The sequence below is a fragment of the Thermobia domestica genome, chromosome 2, assembly GCF_964235325.1.
Source record: "Thermobia domestica chromosome 2, izTheDome1.hap1.1, whole genome shotgun sequence".
In the NCBI taxonomy this organism is placed as follows: domain Eukaryota; kingdom Metazoa; phylum Arthropoda; class Insecta; order Zygentoma; family Lepismatidae; genus Thermobia; species Thermobia domestica.
Window position 1 is genome coordinate 242,871,652 of NC_137455.1, and position 23,649 is coordinate 242,895,300.

Here is a 23,649-nt window from a genome sequence, read left to right on the forward strand (position 1 = left end):
TTCTCTGAGTATATTTATGCTTTACTAGTTGAATATACCCATGCTTCGCACGGGGGCTGTATTTGGTAGTCAGCGCCTGTGGGAGTATCACCATTGATCTCAGCGACCGCGAAAACTATGAATTTGATACTAATATCGGTCATTTTGGGCTATTTTTTACATGTCTCGGTATGCCCTGCCCCCCCGCTGACTCCCGGCCCGCATGCAATTGTAACTAAATTTGCCTAATGGAAGTGTCACCATTGATTTCAGCGACCGCGAAAACTATGGATTTGACACCAATATCGGAAATTTTGGATTACTTTTATATGTCTCAGTATCTCACCCACCCCACCCCCCGCTGACTTCGGCACGGAGCCGAATAGCGTGAATTTGGAAGTTAATGCGATCGGAGTTTCACCATTGATTTCCGCAACCGCGAAAACTATGAATTCGAGACTAATATCGGTCATTTTCTACTACTTTTACATGTCCCGGTAAACACCCCCATGAGACCCCCCTGGTTCGAATTTTGGCAAAAACGTTTAACTCTGGTCTGGAGCCTGGGACCAAGGTATACGTGACTAAATTTGGTAACTCTCGGTCAATTTGTCTGGTTTCCAAGCCGGTTCCGGTAAACGCCCCCTGAGGCCCCCCGGTTTGAAATTTGAAAAAAGGGCTTCGTCTTGATCTGGGGCCTGGGACAAGGTACCCCTAACCAAAATTTGGTAACTTTCGGACCACACGTCTGGTCTCCAGGCCGCACATAGACAGACAGACAGACAAACACACAAACAAACTCTATTTTATTTAAATTAGATTAGATTCACAGATACTTGGCGCATTCTTTTATTTGTATATATATATATATATATATATATATATATATATATATATATATATATATATATATATATATATATATATATATATATATAAAAGATGCATTTTAATTTCACATACTGACTGTGAGCTGTTTGAACTCGAAGAAACGAAATGTATTCAAGAAGCCTTGGACGCTTAGGGAACTGAAAACATTAAAAGTAACCTTACGTTTATCAATACTCATTTCAGTTCAATTTCAAAGATCATAAGATTAGAAGAGCGATAATTAGGACTTTGCAGTACATTTGAGATATTTGATTCAATAACGAAACAGACGCCACCAAGACCAATCGGACAAGCATTCCTTCGAAACTCACATTCAATGGACGCGAAAAATCCAGGCATGAAATTCTTGTTTAATGTAAATAAAGTGTTCCTGGGAACAACGACGCACGAATTTCAGATTTATTGGCAAGTAACATTGCTTTCTTGAAATACTGTCCCTTAACGACCCGTGACACGGAAGGAACTTTTCGATGTACAGTGATGTTTTAACCGACAAATGCAGGTTTTTGCAAGAAAACACCGGAAACTACACAGTTGTGTATTGTAGCATGAATGCATTATAGTTATACACCAAGTATATGTGGTTCAAGTAATACAACTTTTTTCTCTAAAGATAATAAAATTCCTCATTTAATTTTAGCTTTTGATTGGTGCATATTTACAATCTTTAGTGCATATCTGCATATTTTCAGTGCATATATTTTCGTGATTTTTATAGCATATTTGCAGGCATATTTTGCCGTTTTTTAGTGCATATCGATCCGAAGTCTACTTATGTATGATTAACGTGCCAGTTTTCGTTAATGTGCGTAACCACCCGTAGGAGTGATAAAATATACACAGGCAATTTTTATGAATTTTTCCAATGTCAATGATTTGTAAATATTATGTAAAACGACATTTCTGCGATGGGTTGGATTTATTTTCTGTAATTTTGAGCCGTTTATCGCCCTTTTCGCACATTGTTCGTATTCGTATTTGAGTTTCCGGTACATTTGATTTTCCGATCCTAAATTCTAGTGCAGATTTGTTTTGGTCTGAAGAAATAAGCTTGCATATTGATTGTAACATTGCGTAAATGTTGATTCGTCCTATATAAATTATTCGCTTCTAAATATGTAAAGAGAATAACGGATGGCTGATTCATGGACGTCGATTAGCGGGAGTCTCCTTGCTTCAGGCAATTCTCAACGTGAAAGCTTGCGGACAAGTATTTTCCCACGCGGACTTTGCTTTGGGATTCGCTTAAACACATCTTATTAATCTAATTAACTTTTTCGGTATACTAAATTCAGTAACAACGTTGAGCAATGAGAAACAATAGACAGTGTACTTATTTTATTGATGTTGTTATATATATTAATTTCTGATGTGTACACTCATATTCATATTATTATTATTTTTCATTTCAGTTTGCGTCTCAATCATGTCTAAAAAAGCTACTTTTTGGAACGACTGGCTGTCCAACCCAAATTTCTCATTGTGGCTTTCTGCTGTGAAGGACAACAGGAATGCTGCATTCTGTAAGATTTGCAGAAATACTTTTAGCCTCAGCAACATGGGAAAACGGGCTATTATTAGCCACATGTAAGGCAAAAAACACATTGCAGCTGTGAAGAACTGTCTAGTAACTCGGCCGATAACAACTTTTTGTCAGCAAAAGAATGCAGTGGAATGTAGTGGTCAGAATCCAGGTCCTTCTTGTTCCGCTGAAGAACTGGTTGTAAGTAAAGAGATGCTGGTGGCTTCCGAAGAATCTATTAAAAATAAACATGCTAATGTTATGAAGTCGTTTCTAGTGTCTGAGTCAGTAACTAAAGCTGAAGTTCTGTGGTGTTTGCAGGCAGTAATGGAACACTTGTCATTCCGATCTACTTCCCGACTGGCAACAAATTTCAAGCTCATGTTCCCTGATAGCAAAATTTGTAGTAAGATGCAATTACAACGTACCAAGTTAGCTTATACTATCGTTCATGGTCTTGGACGACTTTTTGAAAGTGATCTATGAAAGAAATAGAAGCTTGCAAGCATTATGTTATTGGGTTTGATGAAAGCCTTAACAAAGTCTCGCAAAAGCAGCAAATGGACCTTACGATTCGGTTTTGGGACAATGAAAGAAACCAAGTGTCATCAAGATATTTAAATTCAGTGTTCCTCGGACATTCAACGTCAGCAGACATTTAAGTTAGTTATCTTAGGTTTGGATCTCAAGAAAATTGTTCAAGTTTCGAAGGATGGCCCACATGTTAACTTCAAATTTTTAAGTGATCTCCAGAAAGATCTTGCAAGTTCACCTTCATATCCAATTCTTCTTGATATTCGAAGTTATGGGCTGCATACTATGAATTGTGCTTTTAAAGCTGCCATGCAAGCAACAGGTTGGAAATTAGAAGAATTCCTAAGGGCGTCTTATAATTTATTCAAAGACGTTCCAGCTCGTCGTGCAGATTACATAAGATGCACAGGGTCTTCTGTGTTTCCGAAAAAATTTTGCAGCATTAGATGGACAGAAAATTCAGACGTTGCTTCTCGGGCGATGGAAATATTACCGAACGTAAAGAAATACGTACAGTGGGCTTTACCACAGTGCAAAAGCTTTGATACTGTAAGACATTTCACAAATGATAACCTGCTTGGTGCGAAATTTGGCTTTTTCACATTAGCAAAAACTGTTGAACCTTTCCTGCGTGAATTTCAGGGAAAATCTCCATTAGCTCCTTTCCTTTACAACTCGCTCCAGGCCATAGTATTATCTGTTGCAGGTCGTTTTGTGAAAGATTGTGTTTTGGAAGGCCGGCCATTGGTTAAAATTGATTTCAATAATAGCGAAGACAAAGCCAGCCAAGATTGTAAACATTGGGTACACATCAAAAGATGCTATACGAAAAGCCAATACCGTATCGGATAGACAGACTCTTGAATTTCGACAAGACTGTCGCGCAGGATGTCAGAAATTCATACTGAAAATAATGGACAGGTCACCTCTAAAATTCAACCTGACAAGAGCAATTTCTTTCCTGGATCCAAATATGTTTGTTATGGATGACACTGTAGTTGCAAAGAGATTGTCCAATTGCCTAGAAATTGTAGTATCCAAGAATTGGATTTAAGGAACATTACCTGATGAAATCCAAGGTGAATTCAAACTTTTTGCTAAAAATCCTCTTGTATTGGAAGCAATGAAGACTTATGGCAGGAAAAGTAAGAGATTAGATGACCATTGGATGGAGATGATGCATTTAGGCGCATGCTCAGTACATATGACTGATTTTGTGAAATTTCTCCTCATTCTATCTCATGGAAATGCTATTGTGGAGAGGGGATTTCCAATCAAAAAAGAATGTTTAATCGAAAATCAAAGGGAGTTGAGTCTAATTGCACTCAGGCAGGTACATGATAAAATTTCAGCTATGGGTGGTATTGATACGTTTCGAATTACAAAGAGGGTTGTCCATGCTGCCCGCAATGCTCATGGAGTATATGTTGAGTCTCTGAGGAATCAAGACGAGGAAGAGAAGAAATAGAAGAAGAGAAATGCCATTAAGGATAAAGTTATTGAACTCGAGGCGAAGAAATGAAGTTGAATGATGTCAGGGAGAAACTGTCTGCAATTGATGACGAGATTATTGGTTTGAGGTCTTAAAACATTTAAGTGGATGTGGTCTTAACTTCAGTTTGATTTTAGTGAACTGCAAGTCTGTGATTTTGAGGTTTTAAAACATTTCAGTAAAGTAGCGTTCGTTCCAGTAATTTGTGTTTTAGTAGTGGACTGTTTGTGTACTTTTGTGACTAGTATTAAGCTTAAGGTTAGAAAGCGATAGGGATAGACATTCCTCTTCTCGTTCTGTGCAGCAGTTGGTTACAGTGGAGTGGAAACACACAGGAGAATTGAAAATTAGGCAAGTAAGTGATTAAAATTAGACTATTTATCTTCGCTAGTGTTTTTTGTGATTCTTTTTTTAATAATGATCCTCTAGTCCACATTGCATTTCACTTGTAGCTTCCGTTTAAGCTTTGAAAAACAATGATATACTAATTTTAGATTTCTCTAGAAATTTTCTGGAAAACCGGGAAAATTTCTGGAAAAGTCAGGGAATTTTAAAATTCCAAATGAGTGGCCACCCTGATTCCTGGATTCCTGCATCATCCGTAGAGAAAATCCAGAAGTACAATGAAACCTGATGGAGATTTTTACATTATGCTTCCCAGTAATAGTTATATGGAATATTTTCCTGAAAACACCTTAACATCATACACTAGTAAACTTCATCAAAGAATGGAATTTCGTGAAAAGTGGGAAGTGGCTATTGTTGAGATTCATTATCCTCATTCAATATTAAATATTAATGAAGAAAATAATAAAATTTCTTACAAACCTGCAAAAAGTGATGAATGGAAATTTGTGACTATTCCTGTGCGTTATTACACTAATACTTCAGAATTGATAAAGATAATTAATACGCACAACAGATTCACAAATTTACATATTTCGTACACTCTTGAGAGTAATACCTGTCTTATACAACGTCTTCATAAAGACAGATGTAGACATTGCATTATCACCAAGTGTTAGTGCAATGTTGGGATTTGAGCGAAACTGATTTAAAGGATATGCAAAAAGTCCAAAGAATTCCAAATTTGCGTTTAGAACTTCCATCTACAATGTATGTATACTGTGATATAATTCAATCCGTATTTGTTGGAGATACAGTAGCACCATTATTACGTATCATAAATATGGATCCTGTGAATCATACATTTGGAAGTAGTGTTATAGAAATTTTTAATCCTCCACATTATGTGCCTATAGAGAAGATGTATTTTAAACATATCAAAATAGATATGAGATGGTACAGGCTCTCCACTGGCATTTACTTTTGGAACTGTATGCATTAAACTACATTTTCGACCAGTCGCCAACATCAACAAATATGAGCAATCCATATTTACAATATTACCAAAAACAAGCTTTCTGGAACTGGAAACGTTTATGTTGGATCACCTTATCAAGTTGGACATGGTATTGAAAGTTTCCTTGGAGAATCATTTCATTTTGTCATGCCATTAGTAACAGAAGGAGCTAAAACAATAGGAAAGGAATTATTAAAATCCGGAGCAAACGTTATAATTGACGTCATCGTTGATAAACAATCTATTAACGATTCCTTTCATCAACGAATGGGTGAAACGAAGTCCATCTTGCAAGAAAAAGCTAAAAATAAACTGAAATCTATGCTAGGATTTGGATATGAACGAAGGAAAAGAATTACACGTCATTCCATCTTTAACCCTGCATCATTACACATCATCAAGCGCAGGAAGAAGAGCAAAGGAAACGTACACAGAAAACAAAGAAAACTCAGTCTTATAAGAGGAAATTATCACACGATATCTTTGACTAAATCATCATGGATTTCTTACATCATCAATCCCGCGAGTGTATAGAAAGTAAACTAGATATTTTTTCCACAAAACCAACGCAAGCCAGTATATTAAATAATCATGTTACATATAAACCGATCAGCTCACTAGCTGATAATGCACATATAGAATTTGTTATCCCAGGAACAAGTGAAGAATACATAGATCTACGCTTCTTTAGATTGAAACTCAAATCGTTAAACCCGATGGGTCAGCATTTGGTGAAAGTGATAAAGCTGTTGCTCCTATTAATGACTTTAAATTCTATGTTCAGTGAAGTGGAAGTGTATTTAAATAACAAACTGATTTCATTTCCATCTCATAATCATCCATATCGATCATACATCGAAAAACTTAAATTATTATGATTCTGCTGAAAATATCTTCAATGTGCATTCTGGTTTCAAGATAGTGCTGGACATATAGATGCAACATCTAATAGTAATGGAGGATTTCAATGTTATGAATTGACAAAAAACTGCATAATTCGACATGCCTGGACATCTTCATTGTGATATTTTTAATCAGGATAAATTTTTAATCCAAGGAGTACAATTGCTTATCAATTTGCAAAGCCAGACTTTTGTCTCATCGCTAGTGATCCGTCTGTTGAGGCTAAAGTGAATATTTTAGACGCTGCTTTACATATTAAAAAGATTGATGTTAGTCCTACAATAAAACTAGCACATAACAAGCTTCTACGATCAACAACAGCCAAATATCCTCTCACAAGAGTGCAGATGAAGTCACTCGTCATTCCAAAGGATCTTCAATCAAAAACAATCGATGATTTATTTATGGGAGTATTACCAACTCGAGCGATTGTAACGTTTACTCAAAATGATGCCTATACGGAAGCGATAACTTCAAATCCATTTCATTTCAAACATTTTGACATCAATTTCTTCTCATACATTGATGGAAAACCTGTACCTTCAAAACTTTTACAACCAAATTTCGAAAATAATATCTGTTTCTTCATATACCTTATTCTGTGGATCAGGTATTCACTTTTCCAATCAGGGTAACAATATTCCTTGCCTTGACTTTCCTCAAGGATACACTATCTTTGTTTTCGACATTACCCAAGATGGAGAAGCCAGCATTGTAATCTTAAACATCACGGCTGTGTTCGTCTGGTAGTTCATTTTAAGAATCCTCTACCAGCACCTGTCTCATGCATCACATATCACGAGTTCCAATCTTTAGAAGTGGATCATCAGAGGAGCATCATCATGGATTTTTAAAGGTACGTTATTATTATTATTATTATTATTATTATTATTATTATTATTATTTAAATACCGTAACATATGTACATGTCTAGTTTTATACATGATGTCTTCTACACTAGATTTATTGAATGCTTTCAAACAAATTCTTTATTTCACAATCACTTCATTGGCGTATATGCAGGGACTAATATGAGTTACCAATGCATGTTCCACTACCTGCAGCTATCATAAATACAGATCCCGCTAATAAACTCGACACCCATTGGATTTCCATATATATTAATACTAATGGACGTGTCCACTGCTTCGATACATTTGAATTTCCTCCATATGTAATACAACATTCAATTTCTACTTAGAAATTCACTTTCTTATACATTTAATAATAAACAAATTCAAAGTGTGAAATCGTCCCTATGTGGACATTATTCATATATATTCCTTTGCTTTAAAGCTGAAGGAAAGTCCTTAAATGATTTTCATTAAACATTCTCAACTTCGGAAAAAATGATCGTCGATTGATGTATTTATTAATACAGGTAATCATTTCTCCTGTATACATATTATCATGCCTTCATTATTATTATTGATATTTTTTCTTCTTCGTGTTTTAGATACTTTTTGTTATAGATAAAATAATTCTTAAATTCTATTACTGCAGGTAGTCATTTCTCCTTTATTATAACGTGTTTTTGTATACATATTTTTTTATTTGTTCATGATAGATGAAATAAATTTTAAGTTTTTTCAATTTTTTTCATTTCAGAGAATGAAAGATCGTCAGCGTGTGTATGGGCAGCATCATTGTACAGTATCACTTCTATCTACGTTCCATCATCACCAGCTGCATCATTGTCATGTCATATGTAGAGTCCTCATCAAGGCCATATAAGAAGACAATTAAAGAACTGTGTGTGTGTGTTGTGTAAAAAAGTGACTTAAAATCATTTTCACAGTGAATATGAACAAAGAACTGATGAAATCTCTTTTTTTTTAAAAAAATGTACTATACTTACCTGTTTTCCTTGTGTAAATATTATCATAAATAAATACTTTGTATTCTTTTTTCTCTTTGAAAACAAATGTTTTATTTCTTATTTTCTATTTCCTAATAAATAAATGTTTTATAATCAATTATGTAATTAAATAAATATAAAACATTTTAAAACTCATTGAATTAAAGAATTTCATACTGTTTTGAAAAGAATCTAGAACTGATTTTTAAAATTCATTGATGTGATCATATAACTAAATAATAATAATTATGCATTCAAATACTTGATCAGATATTCTTTCGTTAATTAAAACAAGTATGTGAATTCAATATTATTATTATGATGATAGGACTTTGTTTTCAAATTTAATAATAATTATTGTCAAGTTTCTTTTTTTAAAATAAACAAGGCCTATCAAAGTTGTTTAATAATAATAATAATGATTTCAAATACTAGCTTTTATTTACCAAACATTTCAAATATTTGAATTATTATTATACATAACACTTATAGTATAGAGGGAAAAATATGTTAGGATTTTATCATAAAACAATTAGTACGCGAGTAAAAATCTATCATATTGAAGTTTATTAAACGAGCAAAAAACACAAATAAAACATTTCACTATATTTGTTTTTTATTTCTGAATTTATAACTACACTGTTCACTATAAATCAATTTTCTTTTTTATGAACAGACGTCCGCTTCCTTGATACCCTCCGAAGGTTGAGTATCGGTTTTCCCCCACCATGGCTCTGTCTGTACACTATCAAATATATCAAACATAATTGAATCTATGAGTTTTTGTTGAGTGTCGGTTTCCCCCCCACTATGGCTGTGTCTGTACACTATCAAATAAATCAACCATAATTGAATCTATGAGTTTTTGTTTGCAAAATACTTTCATTTCCAATTTTAATCGTTGCCCACCAATGATCACATCACTGTTCTTATTAAGAGATACACTTGGAAAACTGATGTTCATACCGTTAATAATGCTCTGTTCATCTACACATGTATGGATTCCGGCAAGTCCTCTGCATGTAAGACACTGCGATTGTACATGATTGCGAATAGTATCTGTACACAAGTCAAAATATTCACGTAGCACAACACTGCAAACTTTACTGTTTTTCACAGCATGTTCAATACACGGTAATATTTCCAAGAAATAAAGCCAATCACTTGAAGTTAAGTACACAGTGTTTCGAGGAGCATGAAGTGTTCCTTTCTTCTCTAACATCACTAAATTTTCACCCATTAGTTTCCGCACCACCAGTTCGTTTTTTCGACCAAGAGATTTTATAAATGTAATTTCCACTTGAGAATTTAAATAGTCCGTAACAAATGGGGTCAAATGTACAAGTTTCTCCCACTGCCAAATTTAACTCCAAACACAAGTCCTTTTCCAACACGAATCACTGGCTCAAATGTATCACTATCCAGTCCAATACAAATTAATTTGGTTTTCATTGAATTAAGTCCATATTTCACATTTAACAGGTAGTCTTTCTTGGTATTCATAGTTGATGCACAAGCAAAGACATGTTACTCCAGTAACTGATCAACACAGATTAACGGTACTATGCATACAGATGACTGCGCATGCATGAAGAGGAGGGGCGAAGAGGAAAATTCATGTTTCATCTTTTTTCTACATGCCACCATACACGTACGATGAATATATCAAGTCAGTAATTTCAAGATCGTGCATGTTACGTTCAGATACATTAATCTTCATTCCTTTATATGTTAAGCATACATTTCCACTTTGTAAATACGTTAATAATGCACCATTATCTGCTTCCAATTTTCCAGTACAGCGTCCTGGTAAAATCACATTTTCGCCTTCTTCAAATGTTACACATGCCTTCCTACCATATATCGTTGTAATTCTCACAGTTTATAATACAAAATGGTACGCCAATCTCCAAATCTTGCATTTTTGTAAAGGTTACCATTGATGGTATATTAAGCTTATCTAATAAATTCATTGACGATGCCATCTTTAATTGACGTTTCTTCTTTTGCAACAGCTGCTAACGGATTGATCTACTCAAAGACATACGTTCCGCTTATGCTCTTTGCAGGAGGGGCGGGGTTCAAATAATTAGCCAATACAAGACGAAGAAGAGGAAAAAGCATGTTTCATCTTGTTTCTATAGCTGGTAGCTGTCCAAGGGTATGAGCATACGTATACCAGCTTAGCAACTAAGCAACCAACGCCCAGGGAACGTTCCCGTGGGAAAATTTTTGGAAATTTTCCTGCGCTGATAAAGTGAATTATTCAGTACTCTGAGCTATTTGTTTTCTTACTTGCACTAAACCTGTTATACGGTAAAGATAATTTTTCATTACGATCGTGCCAGCAATTCGTCTTTTTCCATAGGTAATGTCCACTATTTGCTCTATCTATACGTTAATACTTGGCATAGATTCATATATTTGGAGTTTGTAGATAATGCACGTTATAAGGCGTATTAGAAATGTTTCATTGAAATTTCCATTTGTAGATTTAATCCATATTTCTGTCAATGACATAGATGTCGCTGCTTTATGCTGAACTGCAGAATTCCCTCCCGTTCTTAAAAATTCCCCACTTAAGCAGAGTTGGTAATTCTCGTAATTTCGGTCGATTTAATGTTTTTTGCTTTTAATTTATTTATTTTAAGCTAATATCTAACACAAATATTAAAAACGGGTTTATTATTAACTTTTCCTGCTGGGGAAACCTTCCCAAAATTCGAACATACAAAGAAAACGGAGATATTTAAAAAAAATTTAGAATAAAGAGACGCGTCATTTATTTTGCTCATAGTTGTACATGTAGGCCCGTATGAGAGATGATCATGCACCAAATTGTAGCCCTGTACCTCCTGTAGTTTCAGAGTAGAGGGTGGTAAGAAAAAATGGACAAATTTTATCCTTTTTGTAGAATCATCTTAGCTCCAATTTGTCATATCTCCCGTAAATATTGAGCTAGAGAGAAAAATAGTATACCATTTTGAAGAGGAAAGAATGAGCTTCAATATATGTGAGGAACTCAACTTGGGCCAAGAATGGGCCTGGAGTCTACAATGATTTTCGTGTAGCCATGTCAGGAGAGAGACACCTGGGATGCCAATGTGGCAACTTGCCAGTTTGTCAGTACAGTAAAGTAACTGACCTAGTAGTGATGTTTTTCTGGTGCAATCTGTAATTCAGTAATCCTGTAGGGATCTTTGAAACTTTCCATTATCAATTCTAGTACATTGCATTTATCTAAATATGTGTACATCCTTTAAGGTTCTCGAATTATCGGGAACATTCTAGAAAGTTCTAGAATCATCTCGAACACTAGAAAGTTTTAGAACCGTTTGGAAGGTTCTCGAACATTCTAGAATTGTCTGGAACATTCTGCAAGGTTCTCGAACATTTTAGAAAGTTCTAGAACCGTCTGGAACTTTCTTTAAGGTTCGTTACCTGTATGAGATCAGAGGGCATAGACACTGCATGCCAGTAAGCTCTTAACTCTAAACTGGACAAGAAGTCTAGCTGCAAGTGTCTATATAGTGTTCAAGCATAGCTAACTAGTGAGATCACAGTGACTATACAGCAGATTTCGGAGTATCAGTAGTGGATAGTCCGTGATCCAGCTCCAACATTACCCGCAACTGAGTGCATTCAAAAGCAGCATTGCCACGCCTCTACCGTGCCAATCCATTTGGCAGTCATTGCAGTAAAGTGAGGGTTGGACTTCGCCCGGTGCAAACGTGGATGGCAGAATTCGCTACACAATTCAAAGCTCCGAGTATGAGCAAGGTGTGTAATAAGTGCAGGAAAGAACTAAGTAGGTGCTGTTCCAGAGCAGCTGACGTACAGGCAAGTGACGACCAAGAATCGTTTGATGGGCAGTCTCTTAGTGCAAATCCTCATCTGCCTTTTACATCACCTGACGCAACAATTGACGTATTGATCCAGAACCTTCTGGTACTTGGTGCGTCACCAATTCAGAAAAAGAAGCTGAAATCTATAAGCAAATCCTTCAGTTAACACTTCCACAGTGTCGCTCATATTACACACTCTGAAAGTGGAAAATGACGAGGAAAAGAAAAGTGCGGAGTCAGAAATTATTACCCAACTGAAACAGAAGTTCAGCACATGTACGAAAGATCAGATCAGATATTCATTCTTACACTTCTGCCCAAGAGCTGGCCAGTTAAGAAAATTGAGAACGAATTTGGTGTGACAAATTACATGGCTCGTACTGCAAAGAAATTTGTTAAGAAAGAGGCATCCTATCAACTCCAAACTCTAGGCCAGGACGCTCATTGTCTGAAAAAATGATCAAAGAAATTCATGCTTTCTACAACAGTGATGATGATAGTCGTTAGATGCCTGGGGAAAAAAGACATTGTATCAACAAGGAGGGAGAGTCCACATGCAAAAACAACTGATCCTGACGAACCTAAAGGAAGCATACTTGGTTTTCAAGGATTCTGATGGCAAAATTGGATTTTCCAAATTTTGTAAACTTAGGCCGCAAAACCATCTTGGCATATGCAAATGGAATACACACACACACAGAGAAAGAGAGAGAGAAAGTAAAAGTGTGTTACTGCACCATTCATCAAAGTTTTGTCTTCATGCTTACTAGAGCAAAGATAGACAAGCTGATTAGGGAATGAAAGAGGCCTCTCCATAAATACAAGGACTACATGGTGTGTGACAATGCAACAGATAAGTAAGCTAAATGAGTTCTCTGAATGCCCAGGGAAAGCGCACATCAAGTAGACACTTATCGACCTGATGAACAGACACATGATCGAAGAAGTAACCTACAAACAATGGGTTTTAGTTAATCGAACCATGCTGGAGGCAATGAGTAAATATGCTGATAAGTTGGTAGGTGAATTCTGCAACAAACTGGAGGTACTTCAGAAGCATTCATTTATTGCAAAGCAGTAATTGGCATACCTTACTCGACAGAAAGAGAACTTTAAACCAGGAGAGTTTGTTGTGGTGTATGTCTTCTCTGAGAACTACTTCTTTGTGCTACAGGATGAGGCACAGGGATACCACTGGAATAATGCCCAAGCAACTGTGCACCCATTTGTAGCCTACTATCGTGAGGAGGGTGTATTGCAGCACATAAGCGTGTTGACCATATCTGAATGCCTCAGCCATAACACTGTTGCAGTCAGCGGCGCAAATCTGTCTTCAACTTTGGGGGGACGGGTCCATAATTTTTTAAGTGATTTTCAGACTATTTATGAAGTTAAAAAACAATGCTGTGGAGGATCAGGGGAGAAGAATTGTCTTCAACATGGGAGGCGGGTAGATTTGAGGCTTATTGTGGGGGAAGGGGGTCATCAATTTCAGCTCACTTTCCTTTGTAGCAATCAGACACAAATAATCACATTTCTGCCCAGAAAAAAACATTTCAAATCGGATTATTGGGAGGACAGTCCCCTCAGTTCCAAAGTTGAAAGAACATGTCCCCATCGTCTCCCCGGGATTTGCGCCAGTTCAACTGTTCCAGAAAAAAATGGTGCAAGTCCTGAAAGACAATATTCTTGAGGCCATATTCTTGTAAACTAGACTTTAATGAAGAGTTTAGGGACTTTGTTACTTGCATCTATGGTGGCTTCTGGTGGCTTGCTTGTGTATTGCAAGTCGACGAGACACGTGAAACAGCAAAGTTGTGTTTTCTGAGACCTCATGGACCAGTACATTCCTTCGTATATCCATCTCTCTTGTTGACTCCATAACTGCAACTGGCCGTACTTACACACTCAACAAGAAAGATATGGAAGAAGCCAGTCGACTGCTTCAGCACAGACACCATTGACAATTGATCACTTCCAGCATGTCAGTAATAGGTAAATATTTCTAACACATTACTTTACCAGTATTGACAAATTGGCAAGTTGTCACATTGGCAACCCAGGTCTCTCTCCCAACATTATGACAAGAAAATCATTGTAGACTCCAGGCTCATTCTTGGCCCAAGTTGACATTTGGCACACACATGCCGGACATATGTGCCTACCTTGGTACCCAATTTCAAGGAAATCAAATGGGCGCTTTCTGAAATATCACTAATCCAAAATTTTCCCTGGATATCCCGGAAAGTATTTAGTTTTCAAATAAATGTTCCTCACATATCTCGCAGCCTATTGTTTCCTCTTCAAAATGCTAAATTGTTTTTCTCTCTAGCTCAATATTTACGGGAGATATGACCAATTAAAGCTAAGAAGGTTCTACAAAAAGCATCAAATTTGGCCTTTTTTTTTACCACCCTGTTCTCTGAAACTATAGGGGGTACAGAGCTACAATCTGGTGCATGATCATCTCTCATAGGGGCCTACATGTACCCCAAGTTTCATCGAAATCTGACACCATGAGATTTGGATTTGGTTGATTTCATTTGGAATGACGGTTTATTTCTCGTCTCGTCGGCAACACTATTCTCCTTAAAAATTCAAGATTTTGGTTAGCTATAGGCCTGTGCACGAAAGGTAAACTCTAACGAAAATGATTAAATAAAACAGCTAATTAAATTTTTGAAAGTATAACAAGAAACCAAACCCAGTAAATCATTTGCTGTTGATAATTTTCTGTTCTGATGCCTGTCTTCCAATTACTCTATAGAAAAAGAATGTCTTTTAGTTGCCTGTTAGCACAAGAATTTGTATTCGAGGTATATGAAAACAGTAACTTACTACGTTTGGTAAAGCCATTGAGTAATTAGCAAAAATTTGTAGAATTTAGATGAAAAATACTATTTGGTATTCGATTCAGTATTAAAAGATCGCAAAGTCTCTTCATTAGGTGAATAAAAATATTGAAGCTGCTTAAGTTTCGAAGTTGATGTAAACTATAGATAAAAACAGTCTATTAACATATTCTTTACTTTTCTTGTAGAATGTCAATTTCCAATTACTATTATTATTGTTATTTGAAAATCATACGGGGCCGCGGTGGCTCAGTGGTAGAGCGTTCACCTCTGGTGCTAGGGGTCTCGGGTTCAAACCCTGCTCCCGCCAAGTGAACTTTGTGGTGGACAAACACCGTGTGCGTGGCTTTTCTCGGGGTTCTCCCGTTCCCTCCCACTTTCTTCATTCCACCATTTCATTCATTACTCATTATCACCGTCTCCTTTAGCCTAACCGGCATAACGTGGGACGTAAAACTCAAAATTTCATTTAATTTTTTTTTTTTTTTTTTTTTTGGAAATCATACGTTCCTGTTATATTTTTACGATTATAAAATTATGAATTGTTAAAGATCCTAGTTTGTCGCCAGAGCTGCTGTGTCTGTTTCACAACGCGCTCTACTCAACTCTTGTTGTCCAAACCATAGTCGTGTCAGCGACGGAGGGTATACGCATAAGGATAGTGCAGAAGAAGTTCCGATGGCATACAAACACATATGCCTTGCGTGTGGCACAGCTTTGCAACACTTACATGGTCACTCTCATGTAGAGCACTTCACTCTTTCTTAGTGACAATCGAACACACTCAAAAACTATTCACTTTGTTGCTTCATTTGGTCGGGTATGGACTTTAAGTTTCGGGTAGAAAAACGATTGGTAGGACTTTACAGTGACCGGAACCGTTCTTTATCATGTGGGTTCAGTGACTTGCTGGAACTGTTTGTGCCTTTGGTGCTGTGTCTTTTGTGAGATAAGTTGGCTGTAGTTTTTTTTTTTTTTTTTTTTTTTTTTGTGGCTGGTTGTCATATTCGTGGAAGCGTGTACTTCAATTTGTGTTTAATTGGAACTGTAGAATTCCTAAATGAGATTGACAAAGCATTTAATGGATTTGATGCTATAAGTTTGAATTCGTCTTTCATAAATAAGTTTGTATTATATTCGGGCATTATTATCACTTTACGGTATTGTGTGATTTAATTAAGTTAGAGAAAACTGGTGATGGTTGTGGTTGAAGGCTGAAGCTATTTCCTATGAGTGTTAAGAGTAAACGTTTATTAGTATTATTCTTATTTGTTATAACAGGAATTGTGCTTGCCTTTCTTTTTCATTATCTTTAAAATTAAAAGTGTGTTGTAATACCGTTTATTTTGTCTAGCAGTTTTCATTTTTACGGGGAGTTTGGGGGATGGTACTTCTATGTAGTTTTGAAAATAAGCTTTCCATATTTTACTAGTGATCCATTTCTTTTAAATTTTTAGTTGAAAATTAGGTATCATATTTGAAAATTATGGATAGTTTAGAATATTTATACTGGATTAGGTTTGGTTCGATTAGAAGCTGTTTTTCACTTCATTTAAAGTGTTAGTTTTATCTGTGGTTGGTTTCTAATGCACATTTTGCGGAAGTAATGAATTACGGTTGTTAAGAACTGATTCGTTCGAACCGATTCCCGGACCAGTTTAGTAAACATTTGCCAAAGATGATTTTATTCTTCGAAATAGTCTGGGAGTGACTTCCTTATAATAAGTTGTCTGTTTCGAGCAACTGGTTCTTAGACTGCTCTGATGAGTTGAATCGTTCTTGGGAAATGATTCATAAAGTGCTCCGGGTACCTGGTCAGATGAATCGATTCCAGTCTCTGTTCGAGTCAAAGTAAAAACTTGCCGAACGATGAATTTCGAAAAAAAATATTTTTTGAGGCTTAACGACGACTCAAAATGTATTACTACGAAATAGTAGGTGGGCACCCCATTGGGATTGGGACATGGGGCACCTAATTTATGCATTTTTACATATTTTGAGATATATGTGTAAAATGTCGTAAAGAACATTACTGATAAGTGTTTACTGTAAACTGCAACCCGGTATACCTTATCGTTACCGAAATATCGGAAAATAAAGAGCGACTCCATAAAGGTGTGAAGTTTGCGTACTAGATGATGCAGTTTCGAAACATTAATTACTGAGGTCTGTTAACAGGGTTGGCAGAAACCATGGTTTTTATTGAAAAAAAGTTTTTTTTTTGTTTGTTTGTTTACACGAGGTTTTCTGGTTTAAATATTTGCTCTATGAATTTATATCACACATGGACAGAAATAAGTTTGTTTAGCCTTGGTGTTATTATACAACAACCCGGTTATGCTGGAAGGGGTCACATAAGCTTAAAACGGAATCCAAAACGCTTCTCGGCTTACATCCGAGAGAAATTGTCCTCCATTTGAACTCGAAACCGGGACTAATTGGCCACAAATTCGATATGTCTGCCGATTCACTCATGAAGGACTCCTGTTAAAAATACGTTGTACTGATCTTTACATACTTGTTAATATAATTATCAAGAGTCATTTCAGAAGGACAAAAAGATAAACAATTGCACAAGAGAAACCATTGTACTGAATTACATATGAACAATTTCAAAGCACTGCAGAGTACAGAACTAATTTAGTCCACTACGACTTTTATTAGTCCAAGTTAAAGGAATACAAGACGTAATTTTCATATCAGTTAAAAAAAAGTGATTAAAGATACGAATTATTTGAGTCCACTTTGGCTCTGATCCATTCATACTAAAATAGATACCAAAGATACTTCCGATTTCAATAAATGCCTCTTGTGGGGTTTGTATGACCCCCCCCCTAAAAAGTACTGCATTTCGATGTATTTTATCAATACTAAACATTATTAAAACGAAACAAAATTTAGATTTTTTCTTTGATTGCAATTGCATAACAATAATAACAAACTATAAAAAATTCACAAAACAAACATCCATAAACATAAAAAAAGCTGCTTTTTAATATAATCTCTTTGAATAATGGTTGGGGAATTTAGGTCTGAATACAATACGAATAATATACGGGAGTGAAACGTGATAGCCCACAAATGTGTGTCATCAAAATTTTACGAATACTTCACGCTTTTACGGACATTTCTTTTTGTTTAAAGCAGTTAAAAAACAACTGGTTTAAACCACCTTGGTTTGAACCAGCGGGTCAATCCAAATGAAATCGACCAATGATGGTTGCTGACAAAATTTAGTTTTCGATTAATTTTTTACCTAAGTTTGTACGATATTCTGAGAGTTGAAAACGGGTATTCATTTATTTTCTAGCCGCACAGGTTGTCGTAGCGACCATTTTGTATAGGCGCCTGAGCGTATTTTAAACTTTTCAGAGGATTCCGTTAAACGCTGTAACTTTAAGGTAATGGAATGGACAACATTCTGTATTCTGTGGACATTGAGACGTACTTTAGAACGTTGGAGAAAAAGGCTCTGAATATTGATGTTAGAAACCTAAAAATGTCCGTTTTGGAATATATATTTTGAAACGAAATAAATGAGACTCAACTTAATTTTTTTTGTCTACATAGAAACTATATAATAGACAACGTCCCAAGCAAGTTTCAGATCTGAGAACCATATACTTGATTGTTTGGAATTTTTTGAACATTGCAAATTTTCTAAAATCATGTATTTTCACTATCAAATATCTCAGGAAGGTCGCGAGTGAAATCTGAAATTTGCACAAAATACACGGTAGCAGTATCAAGTGGGTAAAATTGCATCACTGAGACTTGGGATGTAAGGGAATTGCATGGCAACACTGATTCCCAAAGTTTCCTCAATGATTTTGCTTCCAAAGACAGCACTGTCACATATTACATACCGCTGGAAAGGCAATTCCATCACTTTTCAAATCCGCTATGTCTCACCTCTTTAGAATAAGTACAGGATGAGTAATAAGCAACATGAAGTCAAAAATGATTCACAAGCTATAGCTCTCAAACCGTTGAGATTACGACCTATGTTCATAGGAACTTTTTGCGTAGAATCACCCATACTGCATTTTCCGAAGTATTGCCCCTTTCTCCCGGGACACCATGAGATGATAGGTAGGTGCTTTTTGAAAGTAAAATGCTATGAAGTTAGGAAAGTGAGTTGTACCCTGTGTATATGTATATCACATGTTCTTATTCGGTCGGATTAAACTGTAAATTACAGATCATTTTTTAAATATTAAATCGTGGCTATTAATTTATTTACTCACAATAGAGGTAGAAGTAATGAATTATTGTGATCTTTCAATTCAAACAAAAATTATGATCATAAATGAATCTTATTTTACTATTCGGTATTTGACATTGCATTTCAATGATTTTATGTAACCAATTTTGTTGCGATAATACTTAAAGAAATACTTTATATAGAGTTGTTTTATAGCTTATATATAGTACAAATGAGGTCAAAGAGGTAAAGGAAAAGTCATTTTAATAAAATAATTTGAGTTTGTGTCAATTTTCAAAATAAATGCCTCTGTTTTCCATTCGGTTTCAAACAAGTTCTTGAAATGTAACAGATTTCTTAAAGTATTTTAAACACATAGTTAATGTATAAAACTACTTGCAAATCCAACAAAATTTTGAATTATGTAATTGTTTCGTTCTCTGTTTTTCAGATTCATTATATGTTCGAGAAGAATGACGTTACAGGGGAAGTGTCTCTAAAGTAGAAGTAAATCAAGAATTTTTGCATATTTCCTAATAGTAGAATTAACATTTAAAGACGATTATGTGGGAGAGTGTTCGAGGTGTACTAAGGATTATTCTTGCTTCCAGAAGAACATTACTCATACTTGGTGTTGTTTGTGTAGCTGCTCTATTGTTTTTCATCCACGAAACATATGTTACGTCGGTTGAATTACAATTCTATAACCTTCATTTGGAGAACTTTCTTAAAAATAAACCACATGTAAGTTACTGCAAAATACCTGACTACGATCCCTTTGATAGCAGTATTTTGAAGTATATTAAGGATTGGGGTGTAGTAAAATGCGGCACTCCGCAACCGTACCTGACATACGTAGATAATGAAGGTTACATTCATATAAATGAAACTGGTGCTAAGCAGCGTGGATATGATTTGTCAGCAATTGATTGTGTGTACGAAGAGATTATCAGACCTAATGAAGATGATAATTTTGTAAATTACTCTGTTCCTCAAATATTTTCAGTTCCAGAGAAACTGTCTTCAGATTTTGTGATAGTTAAATGTTTTTCTAAATCAAATAAACTTATTTATGAATCAGGACACGCTCATATTCACTCACTTTCTAAGCAACTGTTACGGAAAAACGAAAAAGTTAAAGCGGGTCGGCCTAGTGTTTTAATTCTTGGATTTGATTCTATGTCAAGGTTAAACTTCGCACGCCAACTTCCAAAGAGTTATTATTTTCTTACAAACGTATTAAATGCTACGATATTTAAAGGTCTAACAAAAGTGGGAGATAATACATACCCTAATATGGTTGCGTTTTTAACGGGTATGCATGCGTATAAAAAGAACAATCTTCCGGGAGCTGCTTGGGGAAATAAACAGTCAGCAAGAGGCTATTTTGATTCACTTCCAACTGCTTGGAAAAATTTTAGTAATGAAGGCTACATCACTATGCTCTGTGAAGATGATCCACAATTTGCAACTTTCAATTACTTAGCGAAAGGTTTTCGAGTTCAGCCCACAGACTACTATATGCGACCTTTCTGGCTCGCTATGGAAAAAATCAAACATTTCAAGTCCACTGATTGGCGATGCTATGGTAATGTACCGAAACACATATATTTTCTAAATTATGTACAAGAATTTATATTGAAGATGAAAAAACACAAATACTTTGCTTATGCTTTTCTTTCAGACCCTAGTCATGATAGAATCAATTCTATCAAGGTAATTGATAGTGATATAGAACGTTTGTTTAAGCGTATGTATGATAGTGGTAGCCTAGAAAACACTATTGTTATAGTAATGGGAGATCATGGAAATCGTTTTGATGACATTAGAAGGACTGTCATAGGTCGTGTGGAGGAAAGAATGCCTTTTTTCAGTATTTCTCTACCTCAGTGGATGAGAAAAGAATACCCGCATTTAATAGCTGGTCTTAGAAGTAATGAAAAAGTTCTTCTTAGTTGGTATGATTTATACGAATTGTTAATGGATATTGCAATGTTTAACTTCGGTGAAGAGTCGGAGGTGGTTAGGTGGGGTTGGATTGGCATGTCCCCATTTAGACCTATTACTAAGAATCGAACATGCCACGAAATTGGGATTTCTGATGAATATTGTGTGTGTACAGAAGAAATTCCTATACCACCAGAAAACGAACATGCGCAAGCAGCATCACACGATCTGGTTTCTCATGTGAATGATCTCCTAACTACAGTAAGGGCTTACTGTGTGCCGTTAACATTAGTTCGAGTTGTAGACGCTCAGCTGATGTTACCGAATAGCCAAGTAACAACGCCAGAAGATTTTAAGGTAAGACTTCGTGTTATAGTGGAAGTTACACCTGGGGGAGGACTCATAGAAAGCTTTTTAGAAAAGAATGCTTGGAGTTCACAGTATCAAGTAATTGGTGATATCAGTCGTATTAATAAATATGGTAATCAATCACACTGTATAGAGGATAGAATATTAAAGCTATATTGTTACTGTAGTGATCTTTTCATAACCGAATAGTATACGTAACTTTACGTTCACTCTTTACCTATTAGATGCCAATTCCATTTGAATTTTGTCTTTATGTACTTACGGATTTTGAATTTCAAAGTACTCAGAACGAACTCTGAACTGTAAATCATCTCATGAATTATATTGTTATTTTGCAAATATTTTCTTTTTAACTTGTTATAGTTTATTTCTTGTGTAACTTCCATATAGAAACTCTGAATATATCTAGTCGTTTTTGTCTGTTACGCATATTACTGGACTATAATTATATATTGGAATTTATTGTCCTGTTATTTTTATTATAATAAATGAAAAAAACGTATTAAATGTGTTTGTTACCAGTCAGTACTCATAGAAGAACTTGTACATGTGCTGTTTCCATTCTGCAACCATGATATAGAATGTAAATATCAATAATTCATATTCATTTAGTACTGAATTGAGTGTAGCGTACTTCTCGTAATTTTTGCACTCTCCTGGCCATAGAAATACAGACGATTTAAAGGTTTCTCTAAAAAAAAAATGAAGTCTATCCTTTTCAATTGCCACAGATCTACACACGCGAAATTCTTTTCTCCCCATTGTTTTGTCACGTAATATAAAATGTGTAGGATTTAAGGGAATAGACCATCTTGGTGTTGCTGCAGAACAAATATTCGTATAATTTGTAGAGAACAGTCATATGAAGTGACAGAAAAATGAAGATGAGTGTAGATGATCCAAGTGTATAGAAGCTCGAAATCAATATAGGAACAGAGAAGGTAACAAAGATTTCAAATCGTTGTTCTTATGATTTAGTCAATAAGATTCCGTAGCTTTCTGTACATGTTCTTTTTACAATGGGGTCTTCACTACGAAAAATTCTTTGTAAGGAATGAGAAGTACATATGTGTACAAATGTAGGATACTTTTAAAATACATTACAGTTAATAAGTATGACACGTTAGAACATATGTACATATATATATATATAATTAAATTATTGTATATGTTAAGACAACTATAAAATCTGTATATAGAAAAGCGAATGTGAGTTTGTGTACTACCTTACCATGCAATAACTAGGTACCAATTAAAATTATACTTGGCATGCATCAACCTTAAAACTCCGAAGGATCTTGTAATATTACATTTACAATCTTCGCCTTCCGAGAGAGGAGGGGGAAAGGATGACGGGCCAATCCGGGGTCGCTGAGATGAATAGTACCCTCCTGATGCTTTTGAATCTAAATTCATTCCCCATCTGCATGGGGGTGAGAAGAGAGTGACACGTAAAAAAAATAATCATAAATTACCAATATTAGTGTCCATTCCATAGTTTTTGCGTCGGATGAATAATGCCACTTACGATGCCCTCTAAGTGCAAGTTCAGCCCCATCGACATAGTAGATGAGGAGGGGTGACATTGTGGATTTTGTCATTACACTTTCATTAACCTGCGTATCCTAGGGGGATGGCGGAGTTCAAATACTATCTACAAACCTATTTGCTGTGCGAAGAAGGGTATTTCAGCTAGTACTTCATATTTTATTTTTGTAGTATTTTTTGTTGGTTCTAACCAGACCCGTATTTATATATTGTGCGCCTCTGTGCTCGAAATAATTTGCCGTCCTCTCCCTCCGAAAACGATCAATATTAAGAGTATTTCACCGTTGTTTGGGTCGCTGAGATGAATGGTAACAGTTTTAATCCAATTCAACTTCACGGTCG

The 23,649-nt window shown here is 35.6% G+C and overlaps 1 protein-coding gene and 1 long non-coding RNA gene across 4 annotated transcripts in view; both read left to right on the forward strand.

The window, feature by feature from the left end:
- Positions 1-22,987, forward strand: part of LOC145678416 (uncharacterized) — a 133,089-nt gene extending 110,102 nt beyond the window's left edge. For 2 of the 3 annotated variants that reach the window (XM_081748540.1, XM_081748539.1), the window contains one exon: positions 19,895-22,987. In XM_081748540.1, the coding sequence (XP_081604666.1) occupies positions 20,008-21,948 (1,941 nt within the window). In that variant the 5' untranslated portion in view covers positions 19,895-20,007 and the 3' untranslated portion in view covers positions 21,949-22,987. Of the gene's footprint in view, positions 1-4,517; positions 4,774-19,894 lie in introns of those variants that run through there. The other variant, XM_081748541.1, reaches the window with a different exon arrangement.
- Positions 4,830-8,488, forward strand: LOC145678419 (uncharacterized). Its single transcript, XR_014130385.1, has 2 exons — positions 4,830-7,540; positions 8,293-8,488. It is a non-coding gene; the product is annotated as an uncharacterized LOC145678419 (long non-coding RNA).
- Positions 22,988-23,649: the final 662 nt, after the last annotated feature.